Below are 20,660 nucleotides of genomic sequence, written 5' to 3'. Positions count from 1 at the left end.
AAGCTGGATTTGAGCCGGCAGCTCTTGGGAGAAACTGACAGGTTGCCGTCCAATAAGGTTCTGGGGTTCCAAGCTCGTGCTCAACCAAGCACCCAGCTGCTTCTCACAGCCCACCGCCTCACAGGATGGATCTACAGTCCTTATGCTTTTGGCTTGGTTTTTATTTTGGACATGATAAATGGCACACTCTTGTGCAAGTTATGAGATGACCCAGGCTGGCACACATACTAAGTTCATGTTTTGCCTTGTGTCATATATGTACATTTTTCTCAGAAACATTGCAGCTGTGGCCGTGAGTGTAGTATAAGCCCTATAACACTGTGGCTAACACCCGGGCAGACAGCTGCCTGCTTTATCTTACGAAGAAGGCTCCCAAATGCCACCTTGAAAATTCTGTGCATATGTTATGTTGCCAGTGGTGTAACAGCGTGAGAATAACTGCCACAGCAAGATTTTCCAAGGTATGTACCACTCTAGATTTATCCAAGCTGCAAAATACACATCCAAATGAGATTAAGACTCTTCAAACGGTACTGACGTGATAACATAATCAGGTTCCTCCAGCCAGTCACACACGGCGGGCATGCATCTGTGCGCAAACCCAAAGCAGAAGGGAACAAATGTTTATGCTATCCCATAATGCTTAAACTTTGTTCTGCTACAACTGTGCCTGGGAAGCACTGACTGCTTGATCACATTGTTTTATGTCAGTCTACTAAATAACAACCTGAGAGGGGCCATCTGTTATTTATATGCCCCAGCTTGGTCAAATTCTCAAATCCCCACAGCCTCAAACTGTGATGGGTGTTTTTAATCCGAAGTGACTTGAAATTTAAACACAAAAGTAAACCCTTTATTTGCAACTATGGATCAGAGGCTCATCCCATGTTTATCCTTTAGGAACGTGACTGCAGCTTTAGAGATCAACTTTATTGATTTATCATTCCTACAAGTTTTCCATTTTTAGAATACACACATCCAGAAAAATCTACATTAGCAACTTTGGGGCACAATTTTAATGATAATGTGCCAAAAGTCACATGAGAGTTGCATTTTATATCATAATCAAAGTTTTGGAAATCATTTGCTGACAGCAGTATGGTATAATACATGTTCAAATGATTTTTATAATCACACACCTGGTAAGATGTATGTATCATGGTGTTGCACATGCATGTGCATGCCCTTGTGTGTGAATTAGAATGTACTAGAGAGATGCATTGAGACCCAGAGTGTAGGGAGGCAGGTATGGAAAGCCTGTATCAGCTCCTAGACGTTTTGCTCAAGCCTTTAGAAACATCTCTCATAATTGTGCAGAGTGTAGGAAACAAAATGAGGAAAACCCACAGAAGGTTACAGGAGCTACAAGTAAATCTGACCCAGCAGGAGCCCTTTTATGTAGATAGATAGATAGATAGATAGATAGATAGATAGATAGATAGATATAGAGACATACAGATATATATCCCTAATGTTAGTTTGAAGGGAGTGGAAAAATATGTTCTGACCTTTCATTACCTTAAATTCAAATTTATAGTGGCCATGGAACTATTCTGGCAGGAAAGGAGATAGTCCCAGAGACACAATTGATTCCAGACTCTGGGTATGGACCCCAAAGAATGACTGTCTCCCTCGGGCATCCCACGCTAAGTAGGAGTGGGAGGCTGAAGCCCCATGCCAGCAAGAAGAACCTGCCTCTCAGGAAGAGGCTTACTCAGTTGTGGTAACTACCCAGAGTCCCTCACAGACCCAAGTCAAGGCAGAGCCAAGTCACTGATGGTTGGTGCTATGTCTCTAGCCGTATGTTTAAAATGGAACCTCAGGTCAGAACCCCAAGGACTCAGCAAGGGGCCCAGGAGCTCCATTATTTGTTCCTCTTCCCAGGGAGACCGCATTGACGGAACAATCTATTGCTGTTTTTCCAATATTTCTTTTCTCTTTAATTGGCATATTGGGGGTGGGTGGCCAAGCAATGCTAGCTGGGGCCGTCAGGGTTCAGGACTCACCCTGAAAATTTCAGCTATGCATGTTAAAAACTCTGAAGAATTAAATTTGGGGGTGAAAAGGTGGTACAGTAGAATTGTGAGGAAAAGCATTCAGAGCCTCAAGACTCACAACAAGCAAAAAGAGCCAGAGAATTTCTGGGAAATGAGAAACAAAGAAACAAAGAGACAAAGATGTAAAAACATAAAATGGGGTGCAGGAGAGAGGCTTAAGGCCCAGCAGCTGTCGCATTGGAGTTCTACAAAAGATTCAGACAAGTGGTTTTCAGAAAGTGCCTGACTTTGTATAGCAACAAAAGAGGGAAGCAGGGCTTTTTCTCCATAAGAGACATGAGCTGAGTCAAGAATTACAAACCTAGCAAAAATGCCTATCAAAAGCAAAGATTGAATATCCAGGTTTAGACTACCCAAGTCTGAACTAACCAAGGAAATAATTCAATAAAAAAAAAACCCAATACCTGAAATGTAATTTAAAAACATTGAAATGTAATTTAAAAACATTGCCCAGGCTGAATGTGGTACCATGCACCTGTAATATCTGTGCTTGTGAGACTGCGGCCGGAAAATGAGTTCGGGGCCAGTCTGGGCTACATAGAAATATTGTTAAAAGAAAGAGGAGGAGAGACGAAAAGAGAGGGGGGAAGCCAGAGGGGGGAGGAAGTAAATGGAGGGAGGAAGTATTAAGGAGAAAGAGAGCTGGTTGGGGAGGGGGAGAGAGGGAGGAAGAAGAGGGAGCGAAGAAAACCAGGATATTAATTTTTAAAAGGCAGCTGATTCTATTTTTAAAACGCTAATTGTGCCAAATCTGAAAACTCAAAACTATGACCAATAAAAGCATATACTTTGAGAAAAGGAGCATTCAGCACTAGAGACTTACAAGTCTCTTCAATTATAGGAACGGGGTATTGTCTCATGTTAGTTTCTAAGTATGTATGTTAAATTGACTACATTCACCACTGAGGAGAGAGCAGTAAGAACATACTTCCCAACAAATACAGGAAAAAATCATTTTCAGATAATGACTACCTATTGTATGTTCAGAAAACTGTTAGAATCTATACATATGCTCAATACAAAGTTAAAAGGCAAAAGTGAATTTCCAGTACATGTCAGTGCTGTCAATTTTTTTAAAAGCATCATTGCATTTCTTTTAGCAAGTAAAAGTATGAAGTTCTTAGGCTGATTGAAACAAGAAGGTGACAGGCATGCAGCATTCACTGCTGCCCTTCCTTGTAGAATCTTTTAGGCCCTATAACCAAGTACAGAGCTTTACTATCATCCAGTCACAGAAGAGAACACAGCATGACTTCCGATGCTTCATTCAGGCCAACAGATCACACTGGTAGGGATTTAAACACAGTGAAGTAATAACATGAGCCAACAACCTGATGGCTGGTAGCAGCCCAGGATGCTGATCACCTGAGGTAAAAGAACTGGACCCCAAGGGGCACACACTAATCTCCTTAATATAGACATTCTACAGTGGCTATATTTTCTACCCAAATCTCCACAGCACAATGTAGAAAAGAAGAAACAAGAAAGGAAAGGAAGAAAATGACTGACCAGACACAGAAGGGACCCAGACTGGCTTCCTGGTCCAGTAAGGTTTTTTGTTGGTGGTGGGTTGTTTTTTTGTTGTTGTTGTTGTTGTTTATTTGTGTTTGTTTTGTTTACTTGTTTTGGTCTCTATTTTTTTTTTTTTTTTTTTGAGAAAATCCCTGGCTATCCTGAAACTCATTATGTTAGACCAGCCTGCTCTCAAACTCCCAGAGATCCTCCTGCCTCCTGAGAGCTGAGATTAAGGGTGGGATTAAGGGTGGGTGCCACCACACCCAGCCTCTGGTAAGGGATAGGTGGATAGGTGACAAACGAATGGGGCTCTTATATTTCCATTGTCTAATCAGAAATTACATGTATTTTTATCATTCCATCTTCAACCTATATACAAAATATTTTCAGGTAAATTTCAACATGGTTTTGTCACAAAACATACTTCTATGGGTCAGCTCTTTGGTCTAATGACAGGTAGAGTTTGTTTTTGCTCAGTTATGAAAACTGTAGGCTATGCCTGAATCTCATAAGAGTGACATGGGAGAAGGAGCTGGGTAGCCTGCAGAAATGTGGGAACCTTACTATTCTTCCTGTTTTTCTAAATATATTCAATTTCAGCTCTTCACCCAGAGCCTCATATTCTGGAACCACGAGAAACTTAAGGTATGATGTTTGCTGCACTGTCCTTTGCTCCATGGAGGATAAAGAAATGAAGGTGCCTAGCACATTTCAGCAAGAACACTGACTGAAAGCCGAGTGGAGCAACAATCATGGCCCAACCCTGGACCAGATGACATTTACTCAAACAAACTTACTCTTCTGTTTTCCCCACAAGATAGATCAAATGAAACAGCTGAGCTGTATGATAATGCAGAAATTCTTAGAAATATTCTTGTTGAGGTTTGACAAGGAGGTAGTCGATAGCTCCCAGTCTCCATGCTTGCAATGGTTGGTGCTCACTCACATCATATACACAGTCATACTAAAACCAAGTTTAACATGCACCCTATTTGTAAGCAGTTTCTTTAATGGCACAGAAAAACTTCCCATGAGTCCTTGAGTTTCCCACATGAGCAGAAAATTAGAGGTTTGTCCAGTGAAAACTCCCTAAGACCAGTGGTATAGAGGTGTGTGTGTGTGTGTGTGTGTGTGTGTGTGTGTGTGTGTGTGTGTGTGTGGTTTTATTTTTTAAATAAAATTCAGCCCCCACGATTTCCCTAAGTTTTAAGTTTTTCTCCAATTTCCCAAAGAGGTAGGTAAATTATAAATAAAAGGCAAGGCGTCTTCAAAAACTCAAAAGGCAGGATAGACACTATCTAATTTGAAAATAATAAGAACATAATTTTCAGTGACTCTACAGATATCAACAAATATACAGCTTCGCATTTCCCATAATTTCTCATGGGCTGTCATAAGACAATTCTTATTTACCTTAAAAGTATTTATCTCTAACAATTTCAAACTTTTAATTTTTAATCTATCTTTTCACAATTTTATACACACACACACATGTATATATACAAACTCTGATCACACTCGTCCCCTATATTCCTAACAAAACTCCCTCCTACTGTTATTCATTTTGAGAATCACCATGTTTTAAATTAGGGCTGATTGCATCAGCATTGGTGGGGATTCCTGACTGGAGCAAGGCCAACTTGCTAGCGGCCACACCACTAAGAAACAACTCCCCCTCCCACAGCCTCCAGCTCCCAGTGCAGGGGTAAGGCACCATGAACCCCTTCTCTGTTCATGGTAGACAGCCGACAGGCCCAGTGTTGTGCAGGTCTTGTGGACACACCACAGCTGTTGAGAGCCCATGAGTACAACAACCGCACCATGTCTGGAAGACAGCGTTTCACCACCCTCTTCCCCAGCCGTTGGCTCCTGTGCTCTTTCTGTACCCTCTTCTGTCCTGTTTCTTATGAAAGTTTCAGAATGACTTATCAGCAGTACCAGTAAAGTGAACAGAAAATAAAACTGTCATGAGGTAGGAAGGGATTACCTGAGTTGGAGCCCAGGGAGAACGCTCCATCTTCATTCCCACTAAAAACTGAGTATCTAATGGAGTCTGGAATTGACACAGGAGCAAAAGCCTTTACAGTCACAACAGAAGTACCTGTAAAATCAGGGTTTAAAAAAAAAACATTAGTACATTTATGGAAGCACAAGAGCAAACACTGGTTATCATCTGCCTACTCTTCTTACACTTGTCTATTCCTGGGACAGTCACTGTACTGTCTTTGCAAGCCATGTCCCATGTTGAGTAATGGGATACAGGGACAAGAAACAAGAGAACTTCATCCTTGTGATAGTTATGAACTGGGAGAAGACAGAGGATGAACTATTAGACAGTATATATTCAAGGTTCATTTCGGATTCTGTGGACTTCCCTGAAAGGAGAGAAATGGGAGAGGATAGAAAGTATGGTTGGGGCAGGAGAAGCAGACCCTCCTTTAAAATGTGTGAGGACCATGGAGGATAAGCAGCCACATGAGGAACTGACAGGAGAGGATTCTGGGAGGACAGCAGTGTGGCTGAAAAGGGTTTAGTTTGTTGAGTCAGTTGAAACAGAGACATCAAATGAAAGCATCAGGATACTAGAGGGGAAGATTTGATTATACTTACATAAAATCACAGAAAGGAGTGAAGGGATAGAGTAACAATTGTGGTATGTTTTTAAAAAGACAAGTCTCCAGTAGCCTTTCCAGTCATCACACTTCTTTAAAAAAGAAGTTAAAAAAATTTAAAAAAAAACATATTTGGAAAGAGGGAAGGAAAGAGGAAACAGTAAGAGAAAAGACACTGGAGTTTCCTCAGCTGGGACAAATGCTTATCTCTTCCTATGGGACACATGAAGCTAGCTGCACAAGCTTAAGGGACACAGCTTGAAACCCACCTTGACAGCAGTAACAATGAAAAAGATAAATTAGGGTAAACTGATTTTCCCCCAGACTCTTAAATTTTTTTCATGGAGGGTGGAGGCGGTGGTTCTTCAGGTAAAGACCCTTGCTGTCATGACTACAGACCGGGTTGATCCCAGGAACCCACATTTGAAAGAAAAGAACTGACTCTAGAGAATTGTCCTCTGATTTCCACACATATGCTGAGGTATGTGTTGCCATAAACACACACACACATACACACACACATACACACACACACACACACACACACATACACCATGTGCATACATGCTTACACAAACACACACTCTTGCATGTATGCCCCTCTCCCCAGATCTTAAAATAAAATAAATAAATGTAATTTTTTGGAATAGAATAGAAAAACACAAAAGATCCGAGAACAAACAGAATTTTCACCTAGGATCCTCTTAATGTTCAGCACTCAAGTTTGTAAAGTCAAAACTTCAGTGAGAACTGACTTTGATAAAAGGCAAAAAATCTAGTAAAACCCAGGCAGAATTTATGCCTCTCTGTACATCTACTGGTAGGAAGGATGTCCTTGGAAACTGAGCATGGCTTTGCATACACAAGACAGAACATTCTGCAAACACTGAGCTGCATTTTTTTTTTTAAAGGCAGGGTATCACTAAGTTACCCAGGTTGAATCTGAACTCTCTGTAGCTCTGTAGAGCTTGCGAACCTTTGGCCTCAAGGTCCTTCCTGGTTGGGATTCAGAGGCATATGCCAACAGGACAGACTGAATCACACTCATTAGAAATGTTACACTTAACAGAAAGCCTGACAAAGTTTAAAGTCCATCCATCTAGATTTCCAAATGACTCTCCTTTCCAAACCAGTTACAAAGTTTTTTTTTAGCAACAAAGAAACAAATCAAATAATGATGATAGAGTTGGGTCACTGCAAGTGTTGAGAATACTTCAATTGCATCTTAACTGGTGCTTATGCTACCTCACCTCAGCAGGCAGGTAGCTCCTGCAACACTGCCTTCCTTTTCTATAAGCTGATGTAGGCACACATGCCCACACACACACACACACACACACACACACACACACACACACATATAATTCTATATATAAATATAGAATTATTAAATATACATATTTTTATATGATACATATAAATATATATGTTCTTTCCTTTCAAATGTGGGTTCTAGGGACCAATTCAAATTATAGATATAGATATAGATATAGATATAGATATAGATATAGATATAGATATAGATATATAGATATTATATATTGTAAATAATATATAAATAACAATATAAATAATATATATTTATAATATAAATTATATACACACACACATAAACACACACACATATTACAGTGCACTTCAACCATGGTACTCGATCTCAGTTCTGTACTTCCTTACACAACTTATTTGTAAGTACAGGAAATTTTATTGCAAACGTGTTGCCACATCTTCATAAGGATGTCATTCAGAAGACAAACAACTGTACAGACAAGATGTACAATCCTTGATCATGGCCTTTATTTCTCCCTTGGATAGAATGCTTTTTCCATGCCCAATTACAAAAAAAAATGAGGATATTTCTTTTGTGTAAAAAAACCAGTGATGACTACAGAACTGGAAAGTATCCCTATGGCCTCCCTTATGTAGTGGGGAAATTCCTATTTTGTTACAAATCAAATGTTTACAGTGTCAAATGGAATTGTAACTCAGAGAAAATTCATTCAACAAAAATCCTTCAAGCTGGATGCTAAAGTCTTCAGAGAGCCACAAGTATTTACGTATTTTCTTTCTCTGACAAAGTTTAAATGAGAACCATCTCTAATAAAAAGCAAATAAAGGCCTTGACCTTTCTAGACCCTGCTTACCGCCACATTTTTAACCTGCCTTTCTCTCTGCATATACAGGTAAACTTGAATGACTGTGCAAAGCATCTCAAGGCAGAAATGTCAAGCTCTGAAAATTGCCAATGAGCCTTTCACTTGAAAACATAATATACAAACGTGTACACAAGCACTTCTTGAGTACTGTTCATTATTCATAAGCAATAAAAATATTATCAATGGCTGAGTTGAAGCATGCATTTTAAATGGTTCATTTATAAAGAACAGTTTGGCCAGTTCCAGTATCTTTTATGGATGATTTCAATTTCTTGCTTTCAACGGCTTGAGTGTGTTCTTCAGCCTTCTTCTGACACCTGATGTCCCTGCGGAGAAGCCTGCTTGGTGAAATTCCTCTTCTCCCATGACTCTTTGAAATTTCCTGTTCTTTACTATTCGACAGCTTGATTTTAATGACTTTGCTATGAGGCTTTTTGGCTTTGCCCTAAATCTACTTTGTGAGCTTTTCACATTTAGTATTTCTAGTTCCTTCTTTAGATTTGGGAAGTTCTTGACCACTGCTTCTTTGAAGGAGGCCTCTGCATTTGTCTTCTTGCATGGCGTTCATAATAAATACACTGTTTAGTTTGATGGTATCCACTTATTCTGTTGTACTTTTAAAAACTTCTAGTCTCATTTTGTTATTATCTAATAGCTTGCCTCCAAGTCCACCAGTTTTTCAGCGTTATCAAATCTGTTGTTGAATTTCCCTAGTGAACTTTTCAATTAAGTTTGTAGTATTAGCAAGACTTAAAATATTTGTTTGATTCTTTGTATGAATAACTTTTTACTGATTTTATTTGGTTGTCTGTTTTTCCTTGTGATGTATTGATTGAATTTCTCTAGAATAATTATATGATTTTAAATTTTTATTCTTTTGTTTGTGCCACATTTCTCTGTATGCTTAGTGGGAGGGGGCATTTGTGTGCATCTGAACGAGAGCAGTTGCTTCTGGTTTTTACCAACTGGCTTTGTACAGGAAGGCTTTGTCCAGCAACCTGGTAAATGATTCTGGCAAACCTCAGAAACTTTTTCTGATAGTGTCTTCTTATGATTATGCTTATAATTTCCCAATTAGAAAGGTTTGTACATTTTGGTTTGCCCCACCGCCACCACCAGGAATTTGTAATCTTGATTTTCCATATGAATGTTTGTTGTCACTTATGCTGATCTATGACAAATTGGGGAATGGCTTATCTGTGGTGAAATAAAATAATTAATATCCTTTATTTCAATGTGACTGTTCTTGCTCTGAGCTTTCCTGGAGTCCTATAACTTCCAAATTGCAATTTCAATTCTTGTGAAACCTTCTGGGAAATATACTAACGACTGCTCCTTAGTCTCAATCTCCCTAAGAAACAAAACCTAGCAATTGGAATTTTCTTCAAACTTTTTTCTTAAGTTTCAATTATTGGACATTCAATTCCATCAGAAATCTAGCAAAACTGCCCTGTATAAATAAAATAGAAGCAGATATTTCCAGATAGACAGAAGCTGGGCAATTCATGACCACTACGTTTGCCTCATATGATAGAATGAACAGAGCCCTTCAAGTAAATGTGCAAGGACACTGGGCAGTGAATTAAAGCATAAGAAGACTAAAATTATCTGGCGACGTGTTTGTGTGTGTGTGTGTGTGTGTGTGTGTGTGTGTGTGTGTGTGTGTGTGCGAATGTTTGTGTCAACCATTGCCAAAATTCAAGTAAGAAATAGTAAACTAAAAATAAGAGAGGACTTCAGTGTTCTACCTCAAATAATTCAACCATCTAACAGACAGAAGAGAAATCAGAACAGTAAACTTTAATAACACCATAGACAACAAGTCTACTAGACATCTACAGAAAGCTTTATCCCCAAGTCCCAGAACATACATTCTTCTGAAGTACTCACAGAATATTTTCTAGGTAACTCGTGTTTAAATCACAAGATAAACCGTAATGAATTTGGCAAGATAGAAATCATAACAAGTATCTTTTCCAACCACTATAGAGTGAAACTTCATCTCATTAGCAAACGGAAAGCCAGGAAATCCCCATATCTGTGAATGACCGAAGCGCCAAGAAAGAAATAAAAGGAAATTAGAAAGAGAATAGCTTGAGATGAGAAGAAGACCACACAATAAAAGGTTTGGTGCAGTACTAATGACTCTCAGCAGTGACTGATGGAGAACACCTACATTAGAAACAGAAACGGCAGGCCACCTTGTTATGTCACAAGGAAGGAGGAGAACACAGCAACGCCAAACTTGATGGAAAAAATAATAAAGATCAGAGTAGGGATAAGCTGAATTGGAAAACATTGAAATGATAGAAAAAAATCATTGAAAGTAAAAATTTTAATTTTCTTTTAAAAGGCCAGCTAAATTGAAAAACCATAGCTAGACTAACAGAACAAAAGAGACAAAATTTTCAACCAAAGTCAGACACAAAAGAGGAGACATCATTACTACCATAGCAGACAGTTAATACAACTATGAACAATGGTGCCAACATATTACATTTCTTAGAAGAAACACATATTTCTCATAACCTACAACATATGAAGAATGAAGATGAAATCATAAAGAAATAGAACTTTTGAATAGACCTATACTAATAAAATGACTGGACCAGTAATAGAAAAACCAAATCACCACAAGAGATGTTTCTACAGAGGATAATAAGCATTCATTTGAATAAGGCTTATGCCAATCCTTGGAGGAATTAGCGCATCTACAAAGGAGGTGGAGATGGGAAAACTTGGGTACCACACTTAAGATGATGGCATTTGAGAAAAAGTTAAAAAGCAGGTGGGTGAGTAGTCACTTGCTATTTGGAGCAGAAGTTAGATAAATAGTGGTGTTACTTTAGATTTACTTCTCACCTCTCTCCTCTGACCCTGGCTTCCCCCTGGAATCACATGGGAGCCTCCATCAATTAACACTGTTGGATTGGTCTACCTTCAAAGATACTCACTGAACTGGATAGAGGGAAGATGCAGTAGTAAGTTTTTAGACTCCCTAGGTGTCTGCAAGTGCAACAAGGTTGAGAAGCCTAGGTCTTAAAAATCACTAAGTCCCTGGGTGCTGGTGGCATCACCTTTAATCCCAACACTTGGGAGGCAGAGGTAGTGGGATCTCTATAAGTTCAAGGCCAGCCTGGTCTACAAAGTGAGTTTAGTCAGGGATACACAGAGAAGCCCTGTCATCTCAATGTGACTATTTCAATCCACACAGTGATTATTCTTCATATTTAAAAACTGGCACAACGTTGTATATCACACTGTGGAAAAGTCCCACTCCTAAGGCAGAAATCTCATGTAAGTTAAAAAAATGAGATGAGGTTACCTTTACATTATCAAGCCAGTTAAGAAATCTACCATACAGGGCTGAAGATGGTCCTGTGATTGAGAACACTTGCTGCTCATGCAAAGGACCAGAGTTTGATTGCCAGCACTCACATGACAGCTTAAAACTGTAGCTATAGTTCTATCTGTCACCTTCTTCTGGTTTCCATGGGCACACATTGTACACATATAGTCATAAAATAAAAATAGATAATAATCCCAGCATAAATGAAGAAGGGCTTCTTTTTTATTTGTTTGTTTTCTTCTTTTTCTTTTTTATTGGATATTATATTTACATTTCAGATTTAATTCCCTTACCCCATTCCCCCCACCACCCAGGAACCCCCTATCCCATCCCCACTTCTCCTGCTTCTATGAGGATGTGCCCCCACTTACCCCCCCACTCCCTCCTCCCCACCCTCGAATTCCTCCCCCCCCACACACACACTCGGTGTTCAGCCTTCATAAGACCAAGGATCTCCTCTCTCACCTATGCCTGACAAGGCCATCCTCCCCTAGATATGCAGATGGAGTCATGGGTGAGGGAGGGCTTCTTAGACTCTATCTCCAACTGAGGAGCTATTAGCCATTAATGGCTCCTGTGGGTGGGGAGTCACTTAACTCTGGAGTAAGTGGCCATGTCCCAGTAGATAACCTTATACCCATTCATATATAGGCAATATTTATTGGACTCAGTGGGTTTAAATAATCATGATAACAATAGAAATTAAAATTTAAAAAGATGTAAACCTGAGAGGATCATGAGAAAAATAGACAGAGAAGTGAGGGGTAGGTATGAATGGGATATACTGTATACATGCAAGAATAAATGAAAATTATCTTAAAGGGAAACAATAATAACAAATTGAGGTAGATCAGATCTTGAGCTTCTGTGACTGAGACCTAAGTGGGGCTGGTATGAATTCCCAGACATAGAAACTGTCTTGAGGTATGTACCTTTTGAGAAAACTTAACTTTGCCTAAGACACCTGTCTTCTACAGAGTTATCTTAAATCATAGATGAGGTAAGGAGTTCTATGTTGAAAATGGTTACCTAGATGGTCCTTGACCCTATGAAAGCCATCTCAAATGCAAGACTGGTCCCAAGTAATGAAATAGGAAGGAGAGAAATATTTGTTCCTTCATTGTCATAAACATCCCAGAGTCCCAGTGACATGGAACTGCCTACTCTTGTTTATAAGGTAATTATTTTCTTGGAAAGTACAATTCTTATCTAGTTTGTTCAGAAAACAAACCAGATGGCAGAGCTTTAAAAGCTGCAAACACTTCACAATGATCATAACAACCATTATGTAATAACTCCTTGCTCTAGTTAGAACTTAAACCCCGCTAACTTTATAAACTTCATGTTGAGATTTCAGACAGAAGGGAAATAGCCACAATAACAACCAGAGTGATGACTGGTATCCTCCTACAGCTTAATTTAATCCTTGCAGCATCCTTGTGAGGAAGTCATTACTGCTTCCACTTTATGGAAAGAGACTCGCTCATCATGAGCAGTGGAGCCATGACAGGCTCGCCCTCTCCGCCTCAATAATGTGTGTCACATGTCCACACTGCCCAGCAATGGAGAACAGCAATTCACTGGACCTCCTGCCAAAGTTCTGGGAGACGGCTTTCTCCTCCAAAATATCAAGATTTAAGTAGGCTGCTTATTTTATAATATTAAATGTATTTTACTAGTCAGATTGCCCCCATGTGTCATCATGTTTCAATATTAGTTCAAGTTTTCCAAAGTCTTGAGTACTTAACTTTTAGCCAGGGTATCAAAATAATTCATAATGTCAATTTTCCACCCCAGGGTAATTCACAGAAATGCATCAAGTCCTGAACATCCCACACTGAGGACAACAGTGGCTGATTCACCCTCATCAGGCTCTCCACAGTATTAAAAGGGAAACAGACACAGGGAGAAGCCAGTGTCATCATTTAGTGAGTTGTGATTAACTAAGTGGTTTCTTCTTAACTTTTAAAAAGACTTGGAGCTTATTGGTGAGACATCACTTTAGAAGCTGCCTCTGTGTAGTGTGAAGAGTAGATGTAGGAAAAACCTGTGCTCTGTTCCAAATAAAGACAGAAGAGCACTGGAAATTCATAAAGCGGATTACAGAATAACAGAGGTATGAAGAAACCAAAGGGTGATCTGGAAAAAGATGTAAGAACTCAGGGCTCTGGCTGCGCTGCCTCTCTGCATGGTGAGGGCAAGCAGAAGCCTGGTGAGCATGGCCAGGTGAAGAGGCCAGCAGTGTTACTCACAGGTGGGAGGGTAACTATTGGAAGCCTCAAATCCAGGCAAGGGTTCTAAAGACTTCTCTGGCAAGAGAGGAATTCCATTTTGTCAGTGTCCGTGGCTCCCAGGAGCTGTGGCCAGGAGCCATTTTAAGAGAGATCCTATTGTCTAAACTGAGCTACTCCAGAAACCTAAGAACAAGGAGCAACCATGGGGAAGATCCCGAGGAGAGACAGCTTTGAAGAGTCGTGGAGAATGGGAGAAGCACACACGGGCAAACAGAAAAGGGCATCAAGCACGAGGCCCAAGGCAGTAAAGCGTTCAGGGAAGGTGGTCCAGCCCTCAGTAGGAGATGACCTCCCTACCTGAGACTAACCTGGGAGTTTGATAACCTTGAGCCCGGAGTCAATGAGTAGATCAATTTTGCCAGCCATCTACCCACTGTTCGTAACTGTAGAGTTGAGAAGAGTACTTACCATCCAGAACTACATCCCCAAGAATAGTGACCAGTACTTACTGGGTTTTGAAGGTATGGGAGACTAGCCTGCTTGAGTAGATCCCAACTTACTTAGGAGACAGCCCTCAACAGTATTAGCCACCCCTAGATGGACAATCTGGTGACACTCTGAAGAGTGTGAAAGCCTACATCGTCCACATAGTACAAAACTAAGTGTGGCAAGCAGAGCCCTTATACACAAAGGAAGGAGGATGCTGAAGTTAAGACCGTTCTGACAGATGTCACACACTTGTACAGTAGGAAGTCATAGGAAAGAAAAGATATTACTCCAAGTTGAGCTGACCTTCCCACCAGGCACCCACGTCCCACACTTAGAACACCCATAATGAAGCCACACCAACATAGTGTCATAGGAAACCAAGTCAGGATACCCTAGATATGCTTGCACACTTGTGTTTATTACTCCTGACAGCCAAGATGTAGAAGTAGCTTAGATGCTCATTAACAGATGAATGGGTAAAAGGAACGACAGATTGTATGTGCGATGGAGCTTTACTCAGCTATGACGAAGGGTAAAATTCTGCCATTTGCAGGAAGGCAGAAGTCCGTCCTTAGAGAAATAAGCCAGAGTCAGAAGAACAAGCAGGGTGTATCCTCTGATATATGAAATCCATAAAGAAGTGACATCCATATATATACATGATAGTTATGTACATGAAACACAGTGTAGGAGGAGGACCACAGGAGAGGGAGGAAACCCTGAAGGGGGAGAGAGAATGCATAGAGAAGCGACAGAGGGTCAAGGGAAAAGAATGTTAATATTACCTGTCTCCTCTGATACAGGGAATTTAGACTTTGTGTGTGTGTGTGTGTGTGTGTGTGTGTGTGTGTGTGTGTGTGTATGTGTATGCACCTGAGTGAGTATGTGTATGTGTGTATTTGTGTTGTGTACATGTGTATGTTACCTGAAAACAGAAGGCAGGATGGTAACAATTTCGGGGTAGGAGTGAGCATAGTGAAAGAAGAGAGAGAGGGAAGGGGAACAGGGTTGCATAGTGGGAGGCAATTATGATCAAGGCACAATGACAGACTCATGAAATTGCCTTGATACTTAGTACTCATTCATTAACACTAAAATTAATGAAATAACAGTAAAACAATAATAAAGCCAACTAAATTGAGAAATAAAAAAGGTGTTCAAAATAGTCAGATCCCATCTGATTTAGTACGAAAACCAAAGGGTGGTGGGGAGTGGCAGAGAGGGCAGTCCTAGGCCCTGGTTGAGAGGAGGGAACAGTATGGGCATCTGGTCTGGTTATCCTGCTGACCTATAGAGTTCGTTATGGTATTTGCTCCACTGAGGAACTTGAATCTTACCTACTAGAGGTATCCTTGTAAAATGGAAACTGTAGTCTCACACAATTCAGGATGTTATGGTGAATCCTGACCACTAACTTGACTGGACTGTGTCTGGTGGATTGTTAGAGAACACATCTATCTGTGCCTGTGAAAGTGCTTCCAGAGCACCAACATGTGGGGAAGCAAGGGAGAGGGAGAACCTGACCTAGCTGACCACAGACCAGAGGAGAGACCAGAGGCCCAGCCAGCAAGCAAGCCAGCCAGCCAGCAAGCAAGCAAGCAAGCAAGCCAGCAAGCAAACAAGGACACAAGTTCCTCCCTTCCTTCTTGCCTCCCTCCTTCCCTCCCTCTCTCCCTCCATTCATCTATCCCTCTTTCTGTCCCTCCTTCCCTACCTCCCTTCCTCCCTCAATTCCCTCTCTCTCCTCTTTGTCTGTAGTGAACGGAGCAGCCTTTGTGGTAATGTTCTGTCTCTCCATTAACCCAGGATCCAGAGAGTCAATTAGAGGCTGAAGCCTCTCAAGCCATGAGCTATCTTTTATATAATATTTAGTTTATTTTTCATGTTGTTGATATCAGATATTTCTAATAGTGACACACAAAAACGATCATCATCGAGGTGTGAAGCTTGAGGGTGTCAGTAGATGGGTACAGTGTTAGTATCAAGGGCTTTAGAATCTTCAACAATACAAATGTTAAACGTGAATGCATTGTAAGTTAATTTTTTACTTCAATTTTCCTAAAAGAACATACAAATATTAAAAACCATCTGAGGAATGGCCATAGAATTGGCTCAGCTCTTGTTGTTCAAGAGGACTCAGGTTCAGTTCCCAGGACCCACATAGCTGCTCACAACTGTCTGTATCTCCAGTTCCAGGGAACCTTATGCCCTTGCCTGGCTTCTGTGGTCACCAGGCACACAATTAGTACACATACATACATGCAGACCAAACAGTCAAAAATATGATAAAAGCAGCTTAATGTGATATGAATTTACAATAACACCCCAGATAATCCACTCAAGATGTCAAATATCTCTTACAGATAAGACGTTTGAGGGACCTATGGAAAATTTAAACTTCTTTAATACTTTTCATTTGAAGAATATGGGGGTTTAGATTTTAGGTGCATTTGGAGAGAACAAAAATTGTTCTGGAAGTTATAAAATGACATTTAATAACATTAAGATCCTTCTAATACTGATTGATAACCTGAAATATTTTGAGCCTACTAAAATACAAAACGAACAGAAAACAGTAAATAAGGAAAATCTTTTCCTTGTGTTTGATATCGTCACAGTCTGTATTAAATTCATGCTCTAGTTAAAGCCATAGCTGCTGAAAAAATGTCAATCAATGTTTCATGCACACAGCCTGTGCTTAAGAGAGAACCCAGGAAACCCTCCCCATCCGATGTCTTGCTCTGATCACATTCAACCGCTCTCTGAGCTGTTGTTCTCTCTTCTCTTCCCTTTCCTGCTTTTTCTGCTGGTTTTAGTCCACCTCTTAGCTGGCACTATATACACCCTCTCACGTGTATTCTTCAAGGACAGGCCTGTTCACAACTCACTACACCTGGCTGCCTGCATTGCCAGTGTGAGAAATGTTAACTAGCTTTGTTGAAGCTTATGATTTCATAAGTGCATTATTAGAAATATTAAGTGCTGTCTAATAGCTGTTTTTTTACAATAAAACCCATCAAATTTACCTCCAAATATTAAATAGAAATGCAAAGATAATCTTATAAGGAGTTAATAAAGCATGGGTCTAGAAGGATGAAGATTTCTGACGTGTTTATCCTGTAGATTTTTAAGTCAAATCTTAAGTAAGAAGGCACAGCTTTAGAAGTGGTTTTGTTTTTGTTTTATTTTACCCTGACATTTCATTTCAGACCAGGGCAATATTAGCTATGCCTATACTTTGGATGTGGGTGTTTCCCAAGGGTCTACCCTGTTAAAATCTTGGTGAAAACTCAAGGTGATCATACGTATGGAAACGGGGCCCTTCAAGAGGCAGGCCTGTGGCTCACTGTTAGGTCCTGGGGATGTGAAAGAGGACTCTATTCCCAGCCTACCTTCTGCTTCTGCTTCCTGGTTAGTGACATGAATAGTCTGCCCTGCCAAGCTCTCCCACCATGATATTGCCCTCCCAGAGACCCAACACAGCAGGGCCACTCAGCTTTGCCTAGAACTTCCAGAGTAAACCAAGCAAAAGAGAGGTCTTATTTAACTAAGCTAGCTGGTTCAAGTGTTTTACTGTAGTGTTGGAGAACTAACCCAATTCCATTGATTCTAACTTTCTGGTATGAAGAATTGGCTAGATGCCTAGGTTTACAACTGAATCTGCAACGGCTATCTTCTGTAGTAGTCTGTGTTAAAGCATTGTGCCCCAATTTGTACAATACACAAGAAACATGAGGATACACTCACCTGGCTCACAATTTTCAGTCACGAGTCCTTTATAGAGATGGTGGCTGAAGGACAGCTTCACATCCTCCCCTTCCATGTGGACAACCAAGAGGCCCATGGTTGCCCTTGCTGGGGTCCCTTGATCTGTGGCCTTTAACTGCACCCAGATAGGAAAATGTTCTAAAGATAGATTCTGCTGAAGTTTAATTTCTCCTGTATACTCATCAATGGAAAACACTGACTGGTGGTCTGCAAAACTAAAAGTAACCGTTCCATTGGGCCCTGCGTCCGGGTCACTGGCTCTCAGATGAACAATGGTCTGGTTTAGGGCCTTCATGGGGGAAATGAAAGCATCAACTGGGTTCTCTTCCCAAACGGGATCATTGTCATTAGCATCCGTGATGGATATAAGTATGGTGAGCACACTGCTTTTTGTGCCCTGAGTGCTGCAGTCCCTGGCCACAGCCTGGAATATGTGCTGAGACCTGGCTTCTCGATCAAGAGCACGGCTAGTTCTCAGGGTTCCCGTTACATGATCAATAGTGAAAGCACCAGAAGCTTCCTCCATAAGAAAATATTCCACCTGCCCATTGAGGCCCTCATCTCTGTCCACAGCAGACAGCACCAGAACCACAGTGCCCACTGCAGCGTCTTCTCTCACAGAGGACTGATAATGAAGCATAGGAAAAGCAGGGCTGTGGTCATTGTCATCCAACACTCTAACATGCAACTGCATTGCAGAGATTCGAGGTGGATTCCCCAAGTCTGAGCACAGGATAGTGAGGGTAAAATTGTTGATCTGTTCCCGGTCCAAAGGGCGAGTTGTTGAGAGTTCTCCTGAGGTTGTATGAATTGCAAAGTACTCATCGGTGTTTCCTTCTGTCACAGAAAACATTTGAAACATCTATTAGAAATGGGAAAATAATAAGCTCTGATGACTGATATGCTTATTAATTTAATCATTGAAAATGTTTACTCCCTGATTATTGTATCTTAGCTCTTTTTTAAGTACTGAGAAAAATGGGACATGGCAGAATCAGTAACTTCTCAATATATGTCTCAGAACATCGCAACAATCGAATATAAAATGTTTTGCATTGATATATTTTCTCCATAACATTAAGATGTGTATATTATTGAAAATAAAACCAGGGTCAGGAAGTCCTAACACTTCTGTGGAAGTCAGCTGCACATCTGCCCAGTTCTCCCATGACCTCATCAAGATATTTTAACACATCTCTGTGTCTTTGAAAAATGTGTTCTTTACTATCGTCCACAGTACCAACTCTAATAAAAGTTATAATTAAACACAAAGACAAAATGTCTCAAAGTCATCTGGGTAGATTACAGAGTCTAAAAACAGTTCAAAGACGCATGGGCCATATTCTTGAGTGAGTGATAGGATCAAAGTACCAGGCTCAATAGTTTGAGCTCTTATTAGTTTGAAAGCACTTAAAGCATATGGGAACTAAGTGTTCAGAGAATATGATCACAATAGCTAGTGTGCGTGCTCAGGGAGGAATCCCGACTTTGTATTTATCGGAGACAGTTAATCTACATCCAACTTAGGAAACAGACACACTGTGTGATATTTTGATTGAGAAATCAATTCATTTGCTCATCCAACATTCAAGGCACTAGTAAGTGCCAAGTATGAGCTCTTTTTGTATTCTACAAGTGTGCTTGATATTAGAACTAAGAGGAAGAGTTGGGCATGTGATCTAGCTCTCAAGGTCTTACAATTCAGGAAGGGTGGGTTGGGAACCAGACATTAGGGTATGCTCTGAAAACTCATATTCAGGTGGCTGGGATTCAACTGCCTGTTAACATGGCCTCAAAAATGCTATTGGAAACAATAACACCCAAATTCATCCTTTTTAAAATTTTTTATTGGATATTTTCTTTATTTAAATTTTAAATATTACTTCCTTTCCCAGTACCCCCCCTCCCCAGAAAAACCCTATCCCATCTCGCCTCTCTGCTTCTATGAGGGAGTTCCCCCACCCACCCATTCCTGCCTCCCCACCCTCGAATTTCCCTACACCAGGGCATCAAGCCTTCACAGGACCAAGGGCCTCTTCTCCCATTGATGCCTGACAAGGCTATCCTCTGCTACAAATGTGGCTGGAGCCATGGGTCCCTCCATATGTACTCTTTGGTTGGTGGTTTAGTCCCTGAAAGCTCTGGGGGTTCTGATTGGTTGATATTGTTATACCCAAGATACAAATCACAGACCACATGAAGCTCAAGAAGAGTAAAGACCAAAGTGTGGATACATCAGTCCTTCTTAGAAGGGGGAACAAAATACTCAAGTGAGCAAATATGGAGAGAAAAGTGTGGAGCAGAGACTGAAGGAAAGGCCACCCAGAGACTGTCCCACCTGGGGATCCATCCCATATACAGTCACCAAACCCAGACACTATTATGGAAAGTGCTTGATGACAGGAGCCTGATATAGCTGTCTCCTGAGAGGCTCTGCCAGAACCTGACAAATACAGAGGCAGATGCTCACAGCCAACCAT

General features: G+C 40.6%; 1 protein-coding gene across 1 annotated transcript in view; it reads right to left on the bottom strand.

Moving 5' to 3' along the window:
- Nucleotides 1-20,660, bottom strand: part of Dchs2 (dachsous cadherin-related 2) — a 211,581-nt gene that overhangs the window by 27,142 nt on the left and 163,779 nt on the right. Inside the window, exons 13-14 of the mRNA XM_034500570.2 lie at nt 18,160-19,017; nt 5,560-5,673 (exon numbers count right to left, since the gene is read on the bottom strand). Of these exons, the coding sequence (XP_034356461.1) occupies nt 5,560-5,673; nt 18,160-19,017 (972 nt within the window). The remainder of the gene's footprint in view (nt 1-5,559; nt 5,674-18,159; nt 19,018-20,660) is intronic.

The sequence above is a fragment of the Arvicanthis niloticus genome, chromosome 4 (genome assembly GCF_011762505.2).
Source record: "Arvicanthis niloticus isolate mArvNil1 chromosome 4, mArvNil1.pat.X, whole genome shotgun sequence".
NCBI lineage: Eukaryota > Metazoa > Chordata > Mammalia > Rodentia > Muridae > Arvicanthis > Arvicanthis niloticus.
This window is presented reverse-complemented; position numbering and strand designations above follow the sequence as displayed.